The sequence below is a fragment of the Lontra canadensis genome, unplaced genomic scaffold, assembly GCF_010015895.1.
Source record: "Lontra canadensis isolate GAN:19392208 unplaced genomic scaffold, GSC_riverotter_1.0 scaffold43, whole genome shotgun sequence".
Lineage (NCBI taxonomy): Eukaryota > Metazoa > Chordata > Mammalia > Carnivora > Mustelidae > Lontra > Lontra canadensis.
The window spans coordinates 1772000-1787919 of NW_022631037.1; the positions used below are offsets into that span (position 1 = coordinate 1772000).

Sequence of the window (15920 nt, forward strand, 5' to 3'; positions counted from 1 at the left end):
ACAAATGTTTATAACAGCTTTATTCAGAATTGCCCAAACTTGGAAGCCACCAGTATGTCTTACAGTAGGTGAATGGATTAAAAAATGGTATCCATATATACAATGAATATTGTTTAGCAATAAAAAGAAAAGAGCCATCAAGCAACAAAAAGACATGAGGGAAGCTTAGTATGATTCCAACTAAATCATTTTAGAAAAGGCAAAACCATGGAGTCATTAAAAAAAAAAAAAAATCACAGGCTGCCAGAGGTTCAGCAGAGGAAATGAGGTATAGTGAAGAGATGAATTAGTAAGTGCAGCACAGAAGATTTTTAAGGCAGTGAAAATATTCTATATGACACTGTAATGGTAGATACATGACTTTATCTTTATCAAAACTCATAGAACTTTACAAAACAGAGAGTGAACCTTAATGTAAATTACGGACTTTAGTTAATAATAATATAACAATATTTTATCAAATGTAAGAAAGGTACTATATTACTGTAAAAATGTTGACAGGAGAAACTGTGTGTGTGTGTGTGTTTGTGTATGTGAGACTGAGATTGAGGGTTTATGAGAATCCTGTCCTTTCTGCTCAATTTTTCTGTAAACCTAAATAAAACAACCACTCTTAAAACTAAAGTCTATTAATTTAAATAATTAAGAACAAAAAAGAGGATAGGAGGAGGCAAGATGGCAGAAGAGTAGGGGACCTTATTTCATCGGGTCCCTTGAATTTAGCTGGAAAACTATCAAACCATTCTGAAAACCCATGAATTCAGCCTGAGATGTAAGAAAATATATCTAGAACTCTACAAGTAGAAAAGCAACTGCTTTTTGCAAGGTAGGAGGTGCAGAAACTTGAATCTGAGGGGAGATATCAGAAGATAACCAGGGTGGGGGGTAGGGAGCCTCTATAAGCCCGCTGCTGGAAAATGATATAGGCCAGGAGGGCAAAATTGGAACCCTTAGAAATCTGCTCCAGTGAGAGACATCCCTATGTGAAAGGGGCTTAGGGAATAAAAAGGGCAGCATTCTAGGTGGGTCACTATTGTCTCAGGATCCCAGGAGCCACAGAACTAACAGAGGAGCCTGAGCCGGTAGAGTAGAGTGCCCAATCAGTGGAGCTCACTGACCCCAGAAGGGTACTCTCTGCTTGGGTTGCCATAAACTGTGAGCCGGGCGGATGAGGTGACCACTCTCCTACTGAGCAACCTGAAAAGGACTGGAATGCAGGGACCATCTGCCATAGAGGGCAAAATGGGAGGGGCAAAATGAGTCCCCATGACTGGGCAACAGCTCTCGGGGCAGTCCACAACTCTCAGCCCCAGTAATGGAGGTTCCTTGGATTCCCCCCCTCCCCACCTGACCACCCCAGGGAGGACTGCTGTTGGCATGTACCACAGGAGTCTGCAGTTTGGCATATACAGAAGTGAAGACTGCCCCAGAGCGTTTATTAAAGAGAAGGGACCGTGATCTTTCATCTCTGGGGTTGGAGATCAGGGCTCGGCCATTTTTTTCTTGATCCTATAAAGAGGTTTGGAAAGGCTTCAGGAACAAAACCTATACAGAGGACTAGCTTACCCTAAGCCCAGCCCTCTGGCAAGAGGCAGTGCAATTCTGCCCAGGCAAAGACACCTGAGAAGCAGAAGAGCAGGACCCTCTCCCAGACGACCAACAGGAAGAACAGGTGCACAACTAATTTACGGCTCCCACAAGAATGTACAATTCCAGCGCTAGGGGAAAATAGTATATAGAACTTGAGATATTTTTTCTCATGATTTGTTTATCCTTCAGTCTAAAATTTTCCATTTCTTTCTTTTTTTCCCATTTCAACTACTTTCTTATGTGATCAACTCTTTGTTTTTAAGTCGCTTTTTAACCTTTATTTTTTAAATCTACATGTTGTAAATATATATTTCATTTTTGGCCTTTTTTCACTCTATTCAATTTTATTTTGCATACATATAAGTTTTACTTTCTTTGCAATTTTGGGATTTAGTGCCTACTAACACACAGACCAAAATTCACTCAGGAACGAGAGGATCACCCTGCTTTGTCCACCCTGTGAGAATATATATAGTCTCTTTTCCCTCCCCCCCCTTTTTTCCTTTTTCTTTTTTGTTTTGTTTTGGTTTTGTTTGCTTTTCTGTTTTAGTTTCCAGCCACTTTGGATTTGTCTAGTGTGTATTTTGCTTGGGTCATGGTTGGTATTTTTGATTCTGCTTACTTGCCCACCCATTCTTCTCTGGGCAAAATGACTAGAAGGAGGAGTTCACAACAAAAGAACCAGAGGAAATATTCTCTGCCACAGGTCTAATTGATATGGACATAAGCAAGATGTCAGAGATGGAATTCAGGATAACAATTATAAAGTTAATAGCTGGGCTTGAAAAAAGCATAGAGAACCTCTTAGTGCAGAAATGAGATCTGATCAGCTCGAACATAAAAATGCTATAACTGAGATGCAGTCTAAATTGGATATACTAACAACTAGAGTGAATGAGGCAGAAGACAAAGTTAAGTGATCTAGAAGCCAGGCTGATGTAAAGGAAGGAAATTGGAAAAAAAAAGAGAAGAAAAACAGTAATAGTCCATAAACAAAGTTTCAGGAAATTAATGATGCCATGAAACATACAAATGCCAGAATTTTAGGAGTGCCTGAAGGGGAAGAGACAGAGAGAGTACCAGAAGGCATATGTGAACAAATCATAGCTGAGAACTTCCCTAATCTGGGGAAACAAGCACTCATGCACAAGAGGCAGAGAGCACCCCTCCCCAAATCAATAAAAATAGATCAAAACCCTGACATATAATAGTGAAGCCTGTAAATTTTAGAGAAAAATAGAGAATTTTGAGAGTAGCTCGAGACAAGAGGCTCCTTACCTACAGAGGGAGGAACAACAGACTAATAACATCAGACCTAGCCACAGAAACCTGGCAGGAAAGGGCTGGCATGATAAAAACAGGGTACCAAATGAAAAGAACATGCAGCCAAGAATACTTTATCCAGCAAGGTTTTCATTCAGAATGGAAGGAGAGATAAAGAGCTTCCAGAACAGAAAGAAACTGCAAGAATATGTGACCACCAAACCAGCCCTGCAACAAATATTAAGGGGGATCCTGTAAGTCAAGAGAGAGCCCAAGAATAACATAGAGCAGAATGAAACAGAGACAATCTATAGAAATGGGGGCACCTGGGTGACACAGTTGGTTAAGTTGCATCAGCTCAGGCCATAATCTCAGGGTCCTGGGATTGAGCCCCACGTCAGGCTCCCTGCTCAGTGGGGAGCCTGCTTTTCCCTCTCCCTCTGTTGTTTCTCCACTGCTTATGCTCTTTCACTCTTGCTCTCTCTCAAATAAATAAATAAAACCTTTATTAAAAAAATGTGCAGAAACAGGGACTTTGCACACAATACAATGGCACTAAATTCACATCTTTCAATAGTTACTTTGAATGTAAATGGACTAAATACTTCAATCAAAAGACACGGGGTATCAGACTGGATAAAAACAAGACCCATCGATATGAGATCAATAAGAGACCCATTTTAGACCTAAAGACTCCTCTAGACTGAAAGTGAAAAGGTGGAGAACCATTTACCATGCTAATGAACCTCAAAAGAAAGCTGAGGTAGCAATCTTCATATCTGACTTTAAACTAGACCTTAAACCAAAAACTATAGTAAGAAATGAAGAAGGACACTATATCATACTTAAAGGGTCTATCCAACAATAAAATCTAACAGCTGTAAATATTTATGCTCCCAACATGGGAGCAGCCAATTATATAAACCAATTAATAACCAAAGTAAAGAAACACATTGATAATAATATATTAATAGTAGGGGACATCAATGCCCCATTCACAGCAATGGACAGATCATCCAAGCAGAAGAACAACAAAGGAACAAGGGCATTGAAAGACACACTGGATCAGATGGACTTCATAGATATATACAAAACATTCCATCCTAAAACAACAGAATACTCATTCTTCTCAAGTACACATGGAACTTTCTCCAGAACAGATCACAGGGGTCACAAATCAGGTCTCAACTGATACCAAAAGACTGGGATTATCCCCTGCATATTTTCAGACCACAATGCTTTGAAACTTGAACTCAATCACAAGAGGAAATTTGGCAGGAACTCAAACATTTGGGAGGTTAAAGAGCATCCTACTAAAGAATGAATGGGTCAACAAGGAAATTTAGGAAGACTTTTAAAAATTCATGGAAACTAACAAGAATGAAAATACATCTGTTCAAAACCTTTGGGATAAAGGAAAGGCAGTCCTAAGAGGGAAGTACATCTCAATATAAGCCTCTCTTGAAGAATTAGAAAAGTCTCAAATATAGAAGCTAACCTTACACCTAAAGGAACTGGAGAAAGAACAACAAATAAACCCAGCAGAAGAGAAATAATAAAGATTAGAGCAGAAATCAATGAAATAGAAACCAGAACAGATCAACAAAACTAGAAGCTGGTTCTTTGAAAAAATTAATAAGATCAATAAACCACTAGTTAGACTTATCCAAAAGAAAAAAGACCCAAATTTATAAAGTCATGAATGAAAGGGGAGTGATCACAACCAACATCAAGGAAATACAGACAACTTTAAGAACATATTATGAGCAACTATATTCCAATAAATTAGGCAATCTGGAAGAAATGGATGTATTCCTAGAGACTTATAAACTACTAAAACTGAAACGGGAAGAAATAGAAAATCTGAACAGACCAATACCCAGTAAGGAAACTGAAGCAGTAATCAAAAATCTCCCAAAAAAAAAAAAAAAAAAAAAAATCCAGGGCCAGATGGCTTCTCAGAGAAATTCTACCAAACATTAAAAAAAGAAATGATAACTATTTTACTGAAGCTGTTTCAAAAAATAGAAGTGGAAAGGAAACTTCCAAACTCATTTTATGAGGCTAGCATTACCTTGAACCCAAAACCAAAGACCCAAACAGAAAGGAGAATTACAGACCAATATCCCTGATGAACACGGATGCCAAATGTTCACCAACATACTAGCTAGCAGGTCCAACAGTATATTAAAAGGATTATTCGAGAGGAGTCAAGATGGTGGAGGAGCAGCAGACTAAGATGACATCAGGTAGCAGGAGTTCAGCTAGATAGTTATCAAACCATTCCGAACACCTACAAATCCAACAGGAGATCAAAGAGAAGAGCAGCAATTCTAGAAACAGAAAATCGGCCATTTTTTGAAAGGTAGGACGTGCAGAGAAGTGAATCTGAAGCGACAGGAAGATAGACCGCAAGGGGAGGAGCTGGCTCCTGGCAAGCGGTGGAGCAACAAAGCATAAAATCCAAACTTTTAAAGTCTGTTCCACTGAGGGACATCGCTCTAGAGGCTAAGCGGGCGTGAAGCCCTTGCAGGTACAGTGTAGTCTCAGGTCCTGAGGGGTCACAGAAGGATCGGGGGTGTCTGAGTGTAGCAGAGCTCGCAGGTATTAGAGCAGGGAAGCCGGCTACAGAAACAGAAGCGAGGAGTGAGATCTCAGCTCAGGGTTATCTTAAACTGTGATCCGTGGCACAGTCAGACCACTGCTCTTTGAGCAGAGACCCCACAAGTAGCAGATCCGGGGAGACCCACTGGAAGAGCAGAGTAAGAGGAATCTGCTGGGTTTGGAGACTCCAAACGGGGCTGTGTGTCAGAGGCAGAAACGCTCAGTCACAGGCCATGTGAGCTTGGAGACCAGGAAGATGGGAGTGATTGAGTGCTTTTCTTGGAGGGCGCACTGAGGAGTGGGGCCCTGAGCTCTCGGCTCCTCCAGGTGGAGATTGGAAGGCCACCAATTTCATTCCTTTCCTCCAGAGCTCTACGGAAAGCGTTCAGGGAACTATAGCTCCTGAGAGCGAACCTGAGCAGATTACTTAGCCTGGCCCCTGGCAAGGGTGGTGCAATTTCTCCTTGGGCAAACACTTGAGAATCACTACAACAGGCCCCTACCCAAGAAGATCAGCAAGAACATCCAGCCAAGACCAAGCTCACTGATCAAGGAGAACAGCAGAATTCTAGAGGAGGTTTGGAAAGCAAAGCATGGAATGCATGGCTTTCTCCCCATGATTCTTTAGTCTTGCAAAGTTAATTAAATTTTTAAAATTTCTTATTCTAATTTTTTCCTCTTTCATCTTTTAATTTTTTAAAACTAGTTTATCTTAACAAAACCTTTCTAAAAAAATCTTTTCAAAAAATGCTCAATATGTGTTTTTCAACATCTTTTTTTTTTTTAAAGATTTTATTTATTTACTTGACAGACAGAGATCACAAGTAGGCAGAGAGGCAAGCAGAGAGAGAAAGGGGGAAGCAGCTCCCTGCTGAGCAGAGAGCCAGATGCAAGACTTGATCCTAGGACCCTGGAATCATGACCTGAGCCGAAGGCAGAGGCTTAACCCACTGAGACACCCAGGTGCCCCTAAAAAAAAAAAATCTTTCTAAATCTTCATTGTTATAGTCATGTTTTATCCGTTGTTGTATCTAACTTTAATTTTTGTATACATATAGGGTTTTTTTGGGATACAACTTTTTCTAATAGATCAAAATATACCCTAAATCTAACACAGGGCTTTGTTCTAGTCTCCTGCCTAAGCAAATTCTCCCCGTGTTCTTTTACTTCTTTTTTAGAATTTTTAAAATTTTCATCTTTATAGTCATATTCCCTCCCTTCATCATGTTTACCCTTATTTTTGTGTGTATATGTGTGTGTGTGTGTGTGTGTGTGTGTGTGTGTATGTTTTTCTTTAAAATTTTGGTAGGTAGATTCTTCTGAGACCAAAATACACCCAAAATCAAGTGGGTGGCTCTGTTCTATTCCCTAGTCTATATTTTTTTGTTTAATTTTTTTTTTTAATTTTTTTTGAACTTCTTTTAACCCCTTTGCTTCTCCCCTTGATTTGGGGTCTCTTCTGATTTGGTTAGCATACATTTTTCTGGGGTCTTTGCCACCCTTTTAGTATTTTATTCTCTCGTTGATATAGTCTTATCTGAATAAAATGACAAGGTGGAAAAACTCACCACAAAGGAAAAAAAACAACAGGCAGTACCGAAGGCTAGGGACCTAATCAATATGGACGTTGGTAATATGTCATATCAAGAGTTCAGAATGACGATTCTCAAGGTGCTAGCTACACTTGAAAAAGGAATGGAAGATACTAGAGAAACCCTGTCTGGAAGTAAAAGCCCTTTCTGCAGAAATAAAAGAACTAGAATCTAACCAAGCTGAAATCAAAAAAAGCTATTAATGAGGTGCAATCAAAAATGGAGGCTCTTACTGCTAGGATAAATGGGGCAGAAGAGAGAATTAGTGATATAGAATACCAAATGATGGAGAATAAAGAAGCTGAGCAAAAGAGAGACAAAAAACTACTGGACCACAAGGGGAAAATTCAAAAGATAAGTGATAACTGTAAGATGAAACAATATTAGAGTAATTGGGATTCCAGAAGAAGAACAAAGAGAGAGGGGGCGGAAGGTATATTGGAGCAAATTATTGTAGAGAATTTCCCTAATATGGCAAAGGGAACAAGCATCAAAATCCAGGAGGTGTAGAGAGCCCCCCTCAAAATCAATAAGAAAAGGTCCACACCCCGTCATCTTATAGTAAAACTTACAAGTCTTAGTGACAAAGAGAAAATCCTGAAAGCAGCCCAGGACAAGAAGTCTGTAATATACAATGGTAAAAATGTTAGATTGGCAGCAGACTTATCCACAGAGACGTGGCAGGCCAGAAAGAACTGGCATGATATATTCAAAGCACTAAATGAGAAAAACATGCAGCCAAGAATACTATATCCAGCTAGGCTATCACTGAAAATGGAAGGAGATATAAAAAGCTTCCAGGCCAAATAAAAACTAAAAGAATTTGCAAACACCAAACCAGTCCTACAGGAAATATTGAAAGGGGTCCTCTAAGGAAAGAGAGAGCCTAAAAGCAGTAGACCAGAAAGGAACAGAGACAACATACAGTAATAGTCATCTTACAGGCAATACAATGGCACTAAATTCATATCTCAATAGTTACCCTGAATGTAAATGGGTTAAATGCCGTAATCAAAAGACATAGGGTATCAGAATGGATAAAAAACCAAAACCCTTGGGGTGCCTGGGTGGCTCAGTGGGTTAAAGCCTCTGCCTTCGGCTCAGGTCATGATCCCAGGGTTTTGGGATCGAGCCCCAAGTTGGGCTCTCTGCTCCACAGGGAGCCTGCTTCCTCCCCTCTCTCTCTCTGCCTGCCTCTCTGCCTACTTGTGATCTCTCTCTCTTCTGTCAAATAAATAAAATCTTAAAAAACAAAAACAAAAACAAAACCCTTCAATATGCTGTCTACAAGAAATTCATTTTAGACCCAAAGACAGACCAGATTTAAAGTGAGGGGTGGAAAACAATTTACCATGCTAATGGACATCAAAAGAAAGCTGGGGTGGCAATCCTTATATCAGATAAATTAGATTATAAGCCAAAGACTGTAATAAGAGATGAGGAAGGGCACTATATTATACTCAAAGGGTCTGTCCAACAAGAAGATCTAATAATTTTAATTATCTATGTCCCTAATGTGGGAGCAGCCTACTACATAAACCAATTAATAACAAAAGTCAAAGAAACATATTGACAATAATACAATAATAGTAGGGGACTTTAACAACCCCTCATTGAAATGGACAGGTCGTCCAGGCAAAAGATCAACAAGGAAATAAAGGCATTAAGTGACACACTGGACCAAATGGACATCACAGATATATTCAGAACATTCCACCCCAAAGCAACAAAATACACATTCTTCTCTAGTGCACATGAAACATTCTCCAGAATAGATCACATCCTGGGTCACAAATCAGGTCTCAACTGGTACCAAAAGATTGGGATCATTCCCTGCATATTTTCAGACCACAATGTTCTGAAGCTAGGACTCAATCACAAGAGAAAAGTTGGAAAGAACCCAAATACATGGGAGGCTAGAGAGCATCCTACTAAAGAATGAATGTATCAACCAGGAAATTAAAGAAGAATTGAAAAAAATGCATGCAAACAAATGAAAATGAAAACACAACTGTTCAAAATCTGTGGGACACAGCAAAGGCAGTCCTGAGAGGAAAATATATAGCAATACTAACCTTTCTCAAGAAACAAGAAAGGTCTCAAGTACACAACCAAACCCAACACCTACAGGAGCTGGAGAGAGAACAGCAAAGGAAGCCTAAACCCAGCAGGAGAAGAGAAATAATAAAGATCAGAGCGAAATCAATGAAATAGAATCCAAAAAAACAGTAGAACAAATCAACATAACTAGGAGCTGGTTCTTTGAAAGAATTAATAAGATGGATAAACCCCTGGTCAGACTTATCAAACAGAAAAGAGAAAGGATCCAATTAAATAAAATCATGAGTGAAGGAGGAGCGATCACAACCAACACCAAAGATATACAAACAATTATAAGAATATATTATGATCAACTATACACCAGCAAATTTGACAATCTGGAAGAAATGGATGCATTCCTAGATATCTATAACTACCAAAACTGAACTAGGAAGAAATAGAAAACCTGAAAAGACCCATAACCAGTAAGGAGATTGAAGCAGTCATCAAAAATCTCCCAAGAAACAAGAGCCCAGGGCCAGACGGTTTCCTAGGTAATTTTATCAAGCATTTAAAAAAGAATTAATTTCTATTCTCCTGAAACTTCCAAAAAATAGAAATAGAAGGAAAACTTCCAAACTCATTTTATTAGACCAGCATTCCCTTGATCCCAAAACCAGTCAAAGACCCCATCAAAAAAGAGAATTACAGACCAATATCCTTGATGAACACAGATGCAAAAATTCTCACCAAAACACTAGCCAATAGGATCCAACAGTACATTAAAAGGATTATTCACCACGACCAAGTGGGATTTGTTCCAGGGCTACAAGGTTGGTTCGACATCCGCAAATCAATCAATGCGATACAATACATTAATAAAAGAACAAGAACCATATGATACTCTCAATAGATGCTGAAAAAGCATTTGACCAAGTACAACATCCTTTCTTGTCAAAATTCTTCAAAGTGTAGGGACAGAGGGTACATACCTCAATATCAGCAACGCCATCAATGAAAAACCCACAACGAATACCATTCTCAATGGAGAACTGAGAGCTTCTCCGCTAAGGTCAGGAACATGGCAGGGATGTCCATTATCACCACTGCTATTCAACATAGTACTAGAAGTCCTAACCTCAGCAATCAGACAACAAAAAGAAATTAAAGGCATCCAAATTGGCAAAGAAGAAGTCAAACCATCACTCTTTGCAGATGATAGGATACTTTATGTGGAAAACCCAAAAGACTCCACTCCAAATCTGCTAGAAACTGTACAGGAATTCAGTAAAGTGTCAGGATATAAAATCAATGCACAGAAATTGGTAGCGTATCTATACACCAACAGCAAGACAGAAGAAAAAGAAATTAAGGAGTCAATCCCATTTACAATTGCACCCAAAACCATAAGATACCTAGGAATAAACCTAACCAAAGAGGCAAAGAATCTGTACTCAGAAAACTATAAAGTACTCATGAAAGAAATTGACAAAGACAATGGAAAAATGTTCATGCTCATGGATTGGAAGAACAAATATTGTGAAAATGTCTATGCTACCTAAAGCAATCTACACGTTTAACGCAATCCCTATCAAAATACCATCCTTTTTTTTTTCCCAAAAAATGGAACAAATATTCTTAAAATTTATATGGAACCAGAAAAGACCCCGAATAGCCAGAGGAATGTTGAAAAAGAAAGCCAAATGTGGTGGCATCACAATTTCAGACTTCAAGCTCTATTACAAAGCTGTCATCATCAAGACAGTGTGGTACTGGCACAAAAACTGACACCTAGATAACTGGAACAGAATAGAGAGCCCAGAAATAGACCCTGAACTCTGTGGTCAACTCATCTTTGACAAAGCAGGAAAGAATGTCCAATGGAGAAAAGATAGTCTCTTCAAAAAATGGTATTGGGAAAATTGGACAGCCACATGCAGAAAAATGAAACTGGACCATTTCCTTACACCACACACAAAAATGGATTCAAAATGTATGAAAGACCTCAATGTGAGAAAGGAATCCATCAAAATCCTTGAGGAGAACATAGGCAGCAACTTCTTCGACCTCAGCCACAACAAGGGCAATGTTTCCCTAGAAACATCGCCAAAGGCTAGGGAAGCAAGGGCAAAAATGAACTATTGGGACTTCATCAAGATCAAAAGCTTTTGCACAGCAAAGGAAACAGTCAACAAAACCAAAAGACAACTGACAGAATGGGAGAAGATATTTGTAATGACATATCAGATAAAGGGCTAGTATCCAAAATCTATAAAGAACTTATCAAACTCAACACCCAAAGAACAAGTATTCCAATCAAGAAATGGGCAGAGGACATGAACGGAAATTTCTGCAGAGAAGACATCCAAATGGCCAACAGACACATGAAAAAGTGCTCCACATCACTCGCATCAGGGAAATACAAATCAAAACCACAATGAGATACCACCTTACGCCAGTCAAAATGGCTAAATTAACTAGTCAGGAAATGACAGATGCTGGCAAGGATGCGGAGAAAGGGGAACCCTCCTACAATGTTGGTGGGAGTGCAAGCTGGTGCAGCCACTCTGAAAAACAGCATGGAGGTTCCTCAAAAAGTTGAACATAGTTACCCTACGACCCAGCAATTGCACTACAGGGTATATACCCTAAAGATACAAATGTAGTGATTCGAAGGGGCACGTGAACCTGAATGTTTATAACAGCAATGTCCACAATAGCCAAACTATGGAAAGAACCTAGATGTCCACCAACAGATGAGTGGATAAAGATGTGGTATATATATACAATGGAACACTATGCCGCCATCAAAAGTAATGAAATCTTGCCATTTACAATGACATGAATGGAACTAGAGGGTATTATGTTGAGCGAAATAAGTCAATCAGAGAAAGACAATTATCATATGATCTCCCTGATATGAGGAAGTTGCGAGGCAAAGTGGGGGTTTTGGGAGGTAGGGAAGGAAAAAATGAAACAAGATGGGATGGGGAGGGAGACAAACCATAAGAGACTCTTCATCTCCCAATACAAACTCAGGGTTGCCGGAGGAAGTGGGGGAGGGAGAGGGTGGTTGGGTTATGGACATTGGGGAAGGTATGTGCTATGGTGAGTGCTGTGAAGTATGTAAAACTGGTGATTCACAGACCTGTACCCCTGGGGCTAATAATACATTATATGTTAATTTAAAAATAAAAACACCTGACAAAATAATTTTAGAACTTAAAAATATTGACTTCTTTGGTTTTGAACAAAGCAATTCATTCCTTTAAGCCTTATTTCTTTCAAACTAAATAATGCTATTTTTTAATCTAAAATTTACACCGTTAAAGATTAGCAAACTTAGATAATAAAATATAATTTTAAAAGTTAAATTACAGTTTTTAAAGTCTGGATTAACTTATTCACTGTTAAACCATTTCTAATGCACTAAATAAATGTCACAGGTAGAAAAAAAATCTTACCTGCAATATTGGAAAAGTAGCAGTGGTAATGCCCATTTTGTGTAAATTTAAGAGCATTTCACTTCCACTCCATATTTTACATGATGATTCATAATCCCTTTCCACAAGATGTTCAGTGTTTGCTTCTAACCAACTAAAATAAAATAATTCCCAAATTAAGTAAGTAAAATAAAACAATTCCATCAACTAATATCATCCTTACATGCACTATTTCAACAAATCAAAGAACTGTGATACATTGATCATATTCCTTGAAACTCCTGGGATACAAATGTGAATTAAGACATCTTTTAAAATGCATGCATGTTTCATATTGCATAATAAACACTTGCATAGTTAAAATGTTTTATTCAGAAAAGAGAAACATGCATGTGATTTCCCAGTTGTGTTTTTTTAGATTCACACCTCTTTACTTTATCTCTTCAACTGAGAACCAGGTATAGAAGCTGATCCCAAATGTGCATAAAGGAAATACAAAACAATCTAATAAAAAAATTAAGCTGTTACTTTTTATTTTTTTTAAGATTTTATTTATTATTTGACAGAGATCACAAGTAGGCAGAGAGGTAGGCGGCAGGGTGGGGTGGGGGGGAGGTGAAGCAGACTCCTTGCTGAGCAGAGAGCCCCATGCGGGGCTCAATCCCAGGACCCTGGGATCACGACCTGAGCCAAAGGCAGAGGCTTTAACCCACTGAGCCACCCAGCTGCCCCTAAGCTGTTACATATTAAAACAAAAAAGAGTTACTAGAAAATATACTCATTTTTACGTATACCTACACATTTTTACATTTAGTAAGTACTTAAATGCCTGTATTATGCCAGACACTGTACTGGTACCAGAAATACAGCAATAAGTAAAATAGGTACGATCCTTACTCTTATGAAAATTACTTTCTACTAAAGAGAGAAATAAACTTAGATACATGAAACAAGAAAATATCAGGTACTGAAAAGTCATATAATGAAAATAAATTAGCTTAATGTAGTCTACTTGCTATTTTAATGTGAATGCCAAGGAAGTTCTCCCTGAGGTGACATTTATTCTAACAACAGAATACAAAAGTACCCAGTCATGAAGGATCAGAGAAGGAAAAACAAAACAAAACTCCAAGCAGAAAGAATAGCTAGTGCAAAGATTTTGAAGTGGTTAACAAATTTTGCTTATTTAAAGACCTGACAGAAAGCCACTGTGGTTGCAACACAATGGGCAAAAAGGAATAACATTATGAACAATGTTAGAACAATGTTAGAATGTTAAGCAGGAATCAGATTATGTTGAGCCAAGGTAATGAGTCTGCATTCTATTCAAAATCCAGTGGGAAGGTTTTTAATGAAGGATTGATTGACTGACTGAAAAAATGCAGGCCTGTGAGCAGGGGGGTAGGGAGGACCACAGGGAGGAGAGAGACAATCTTGAGCAGGCTCCACACCCAGCACAGAGCCTGATATGGGGCTTAATCCCATGGCCCTGAGATCACGATCTGAGCCTAAGTCAAGTCAGATGCTTAACTGACTGAGCCACCCAGGTGTCCCTTAAATGGAGTATTTTAAATAAGAGACAATCTGGGGCGCCTGGGTGGCTCAGTTCATTGATCGTCTGACTTTTGATTTCAGCTCAGGTCATGATCTCAGGGTCATGAAATCTAGCCCCTGTCTGGTACTTCCAGAGTCTGTTTTAGATTCTCTCTCTTCCTCTCCCTCTACCCCTTTCCTGACTCACATACTCTCTAAATAAATAAATACAATCTTTAAAAAAGAGAGAGAGAGAGAATCCATTTTAAATGTTTAAAAGGTGATTCCAGTTTCTAAGCTAGAATGGATTAAAGGCAAAAGGCAAGAGTGAAAGCAGAGACCTGCTGGATGCTGTTAAAGAATTCTGGTTAATAGATTATTCTAGGATAATAGCTATGAGATTGAAGGATTTGGGATCTATTGTACAGGTGGCATTTATTAAATTTAATGATGAGTTGGATCAGGTGAGGCAGTAATTAAGGGTAACAGATTTTTTATTTGAGGAACTGGCTGGTACTGTTTGCTTAGATAAGAAGACTGGGCATTTGGGGGGAGTAGGTAAGGGAAGGGAAGGAGTTCATTTTGTAAAGTTGAAATTAAAATCCAAACAGATTATAAAGTACAGTTGGATATATGAAAATAGCATTCCAGAGACAGACTAGAATCTAGATTTATTACTGATTGGGTTAGGCACAGATTCAGGCCTTACTAGTACTACTGTGGTACTCAGTTATATAATTTAGGCAAAGTACAGAGATAGAGAAGAAATGAGGTCTCAGGACCAAGTCCTGAGGCACTTCAACATTTAGATATCAAACAGAATAAGAACTATCAAAAGAAATTGAGAAAAAATGAACTGTGAGGAAGAGCAAAACCAGGTCTCATAGAGGCTGTCTAGGAAAAAGTACTCCTCTATGTCTCCTCTTGTCTCACTACTTCACTTCTGACATATTTGGTCACTAAATTTAAGCGGGGTTCTTTTTTCCTTACACTAAGCAATTCTCCAAAACACTAGCTGGATGTCCTAGGATTCAATTCAATGCTGACACTAACTGGAGTTAGCACAGACTCCACAGGCGAAGTATTCAGTATCACAAGACTGCCCTCCCCACCTCTTCACCTCAGATGTCAGCATTAAAGTCCCAGTTGTCATCTGTGCTTCTGACCAAGCAATTATAAATCAGAGGTTCCCAGGACACCTCCTCAGGTTTGATCATTTACTAGAACAATCCTCAGAACTCCAGGAAATACCTGTTTACCAGTTTTTATATAATAAAGGATACAGATAAAGAGCCAGATGAAGAGATAAATGGGGAGAGGTTTGGAAGGGTCTGAGCACAGAAGCTTCTATACCTGGAAAGGTAGGATGCTCCAAGAACATAAATGTGTTCACCAATCTGGAAGCTCTCTGAAACCTGGCTTCATCACATAGGCATGATCTATTATCAACTCAATCTGCACCCCCTCTCCCCTTTCCAGAGGGAAATGGGGCTGAAAGTTCTAAGCTACTAATCATGGTTTAGTGTTTCTAGTGACCACCCCCATCCAGAAGCCCACCAAACACCGCCTCATTAGAAAAAAGACAGTCCTAGCACCCAGGAAATCCCAAAGGATTTAAGAGTTCTGTCAGGAACTGGAGTCAAACATGCTCTTAGTGATCTTATCACTTAGGAAATTACAAAGGTTTTAGAACTTCTGTATCAGAAACTGGGGAGAGAGAGCAATGTGCATATATTTTCCATTATTTCACAGAAGTAAAGCCAAAAACATTATTCATAGAGATGGTAGTCCACAATACCCAAATGACACTGCTGAACGGCTGAGTAAGATAACAAAATTAACCTTTGGATTGGAA

At 38.9% G+C, this 15920-nt stretch overlaps 1 protein-coding gene across 1 annotated transcript in view; it reads right to left on the minus strand.

The window, feature by feature from the left end:
• The window catches only part of BRIP1 (BRCA1 interacting protein C-terminal helicase 1), a 179660-nt gene that overhangs the window by 99214 nt on the left and 64526 nt on the right, over window positions 1-15920 (minus strand). Inside the window, exon 10 of the mRNA XM_032871881.1 lies at window positions 12554-12686. Within this exon, the coding sequence (XP_032727772.1) occupies window positions 12554-12686 (133 nt within the window). The remainder of the gene's footprint in view (window positions 1-12553; window positions 12687-15920) is intronic.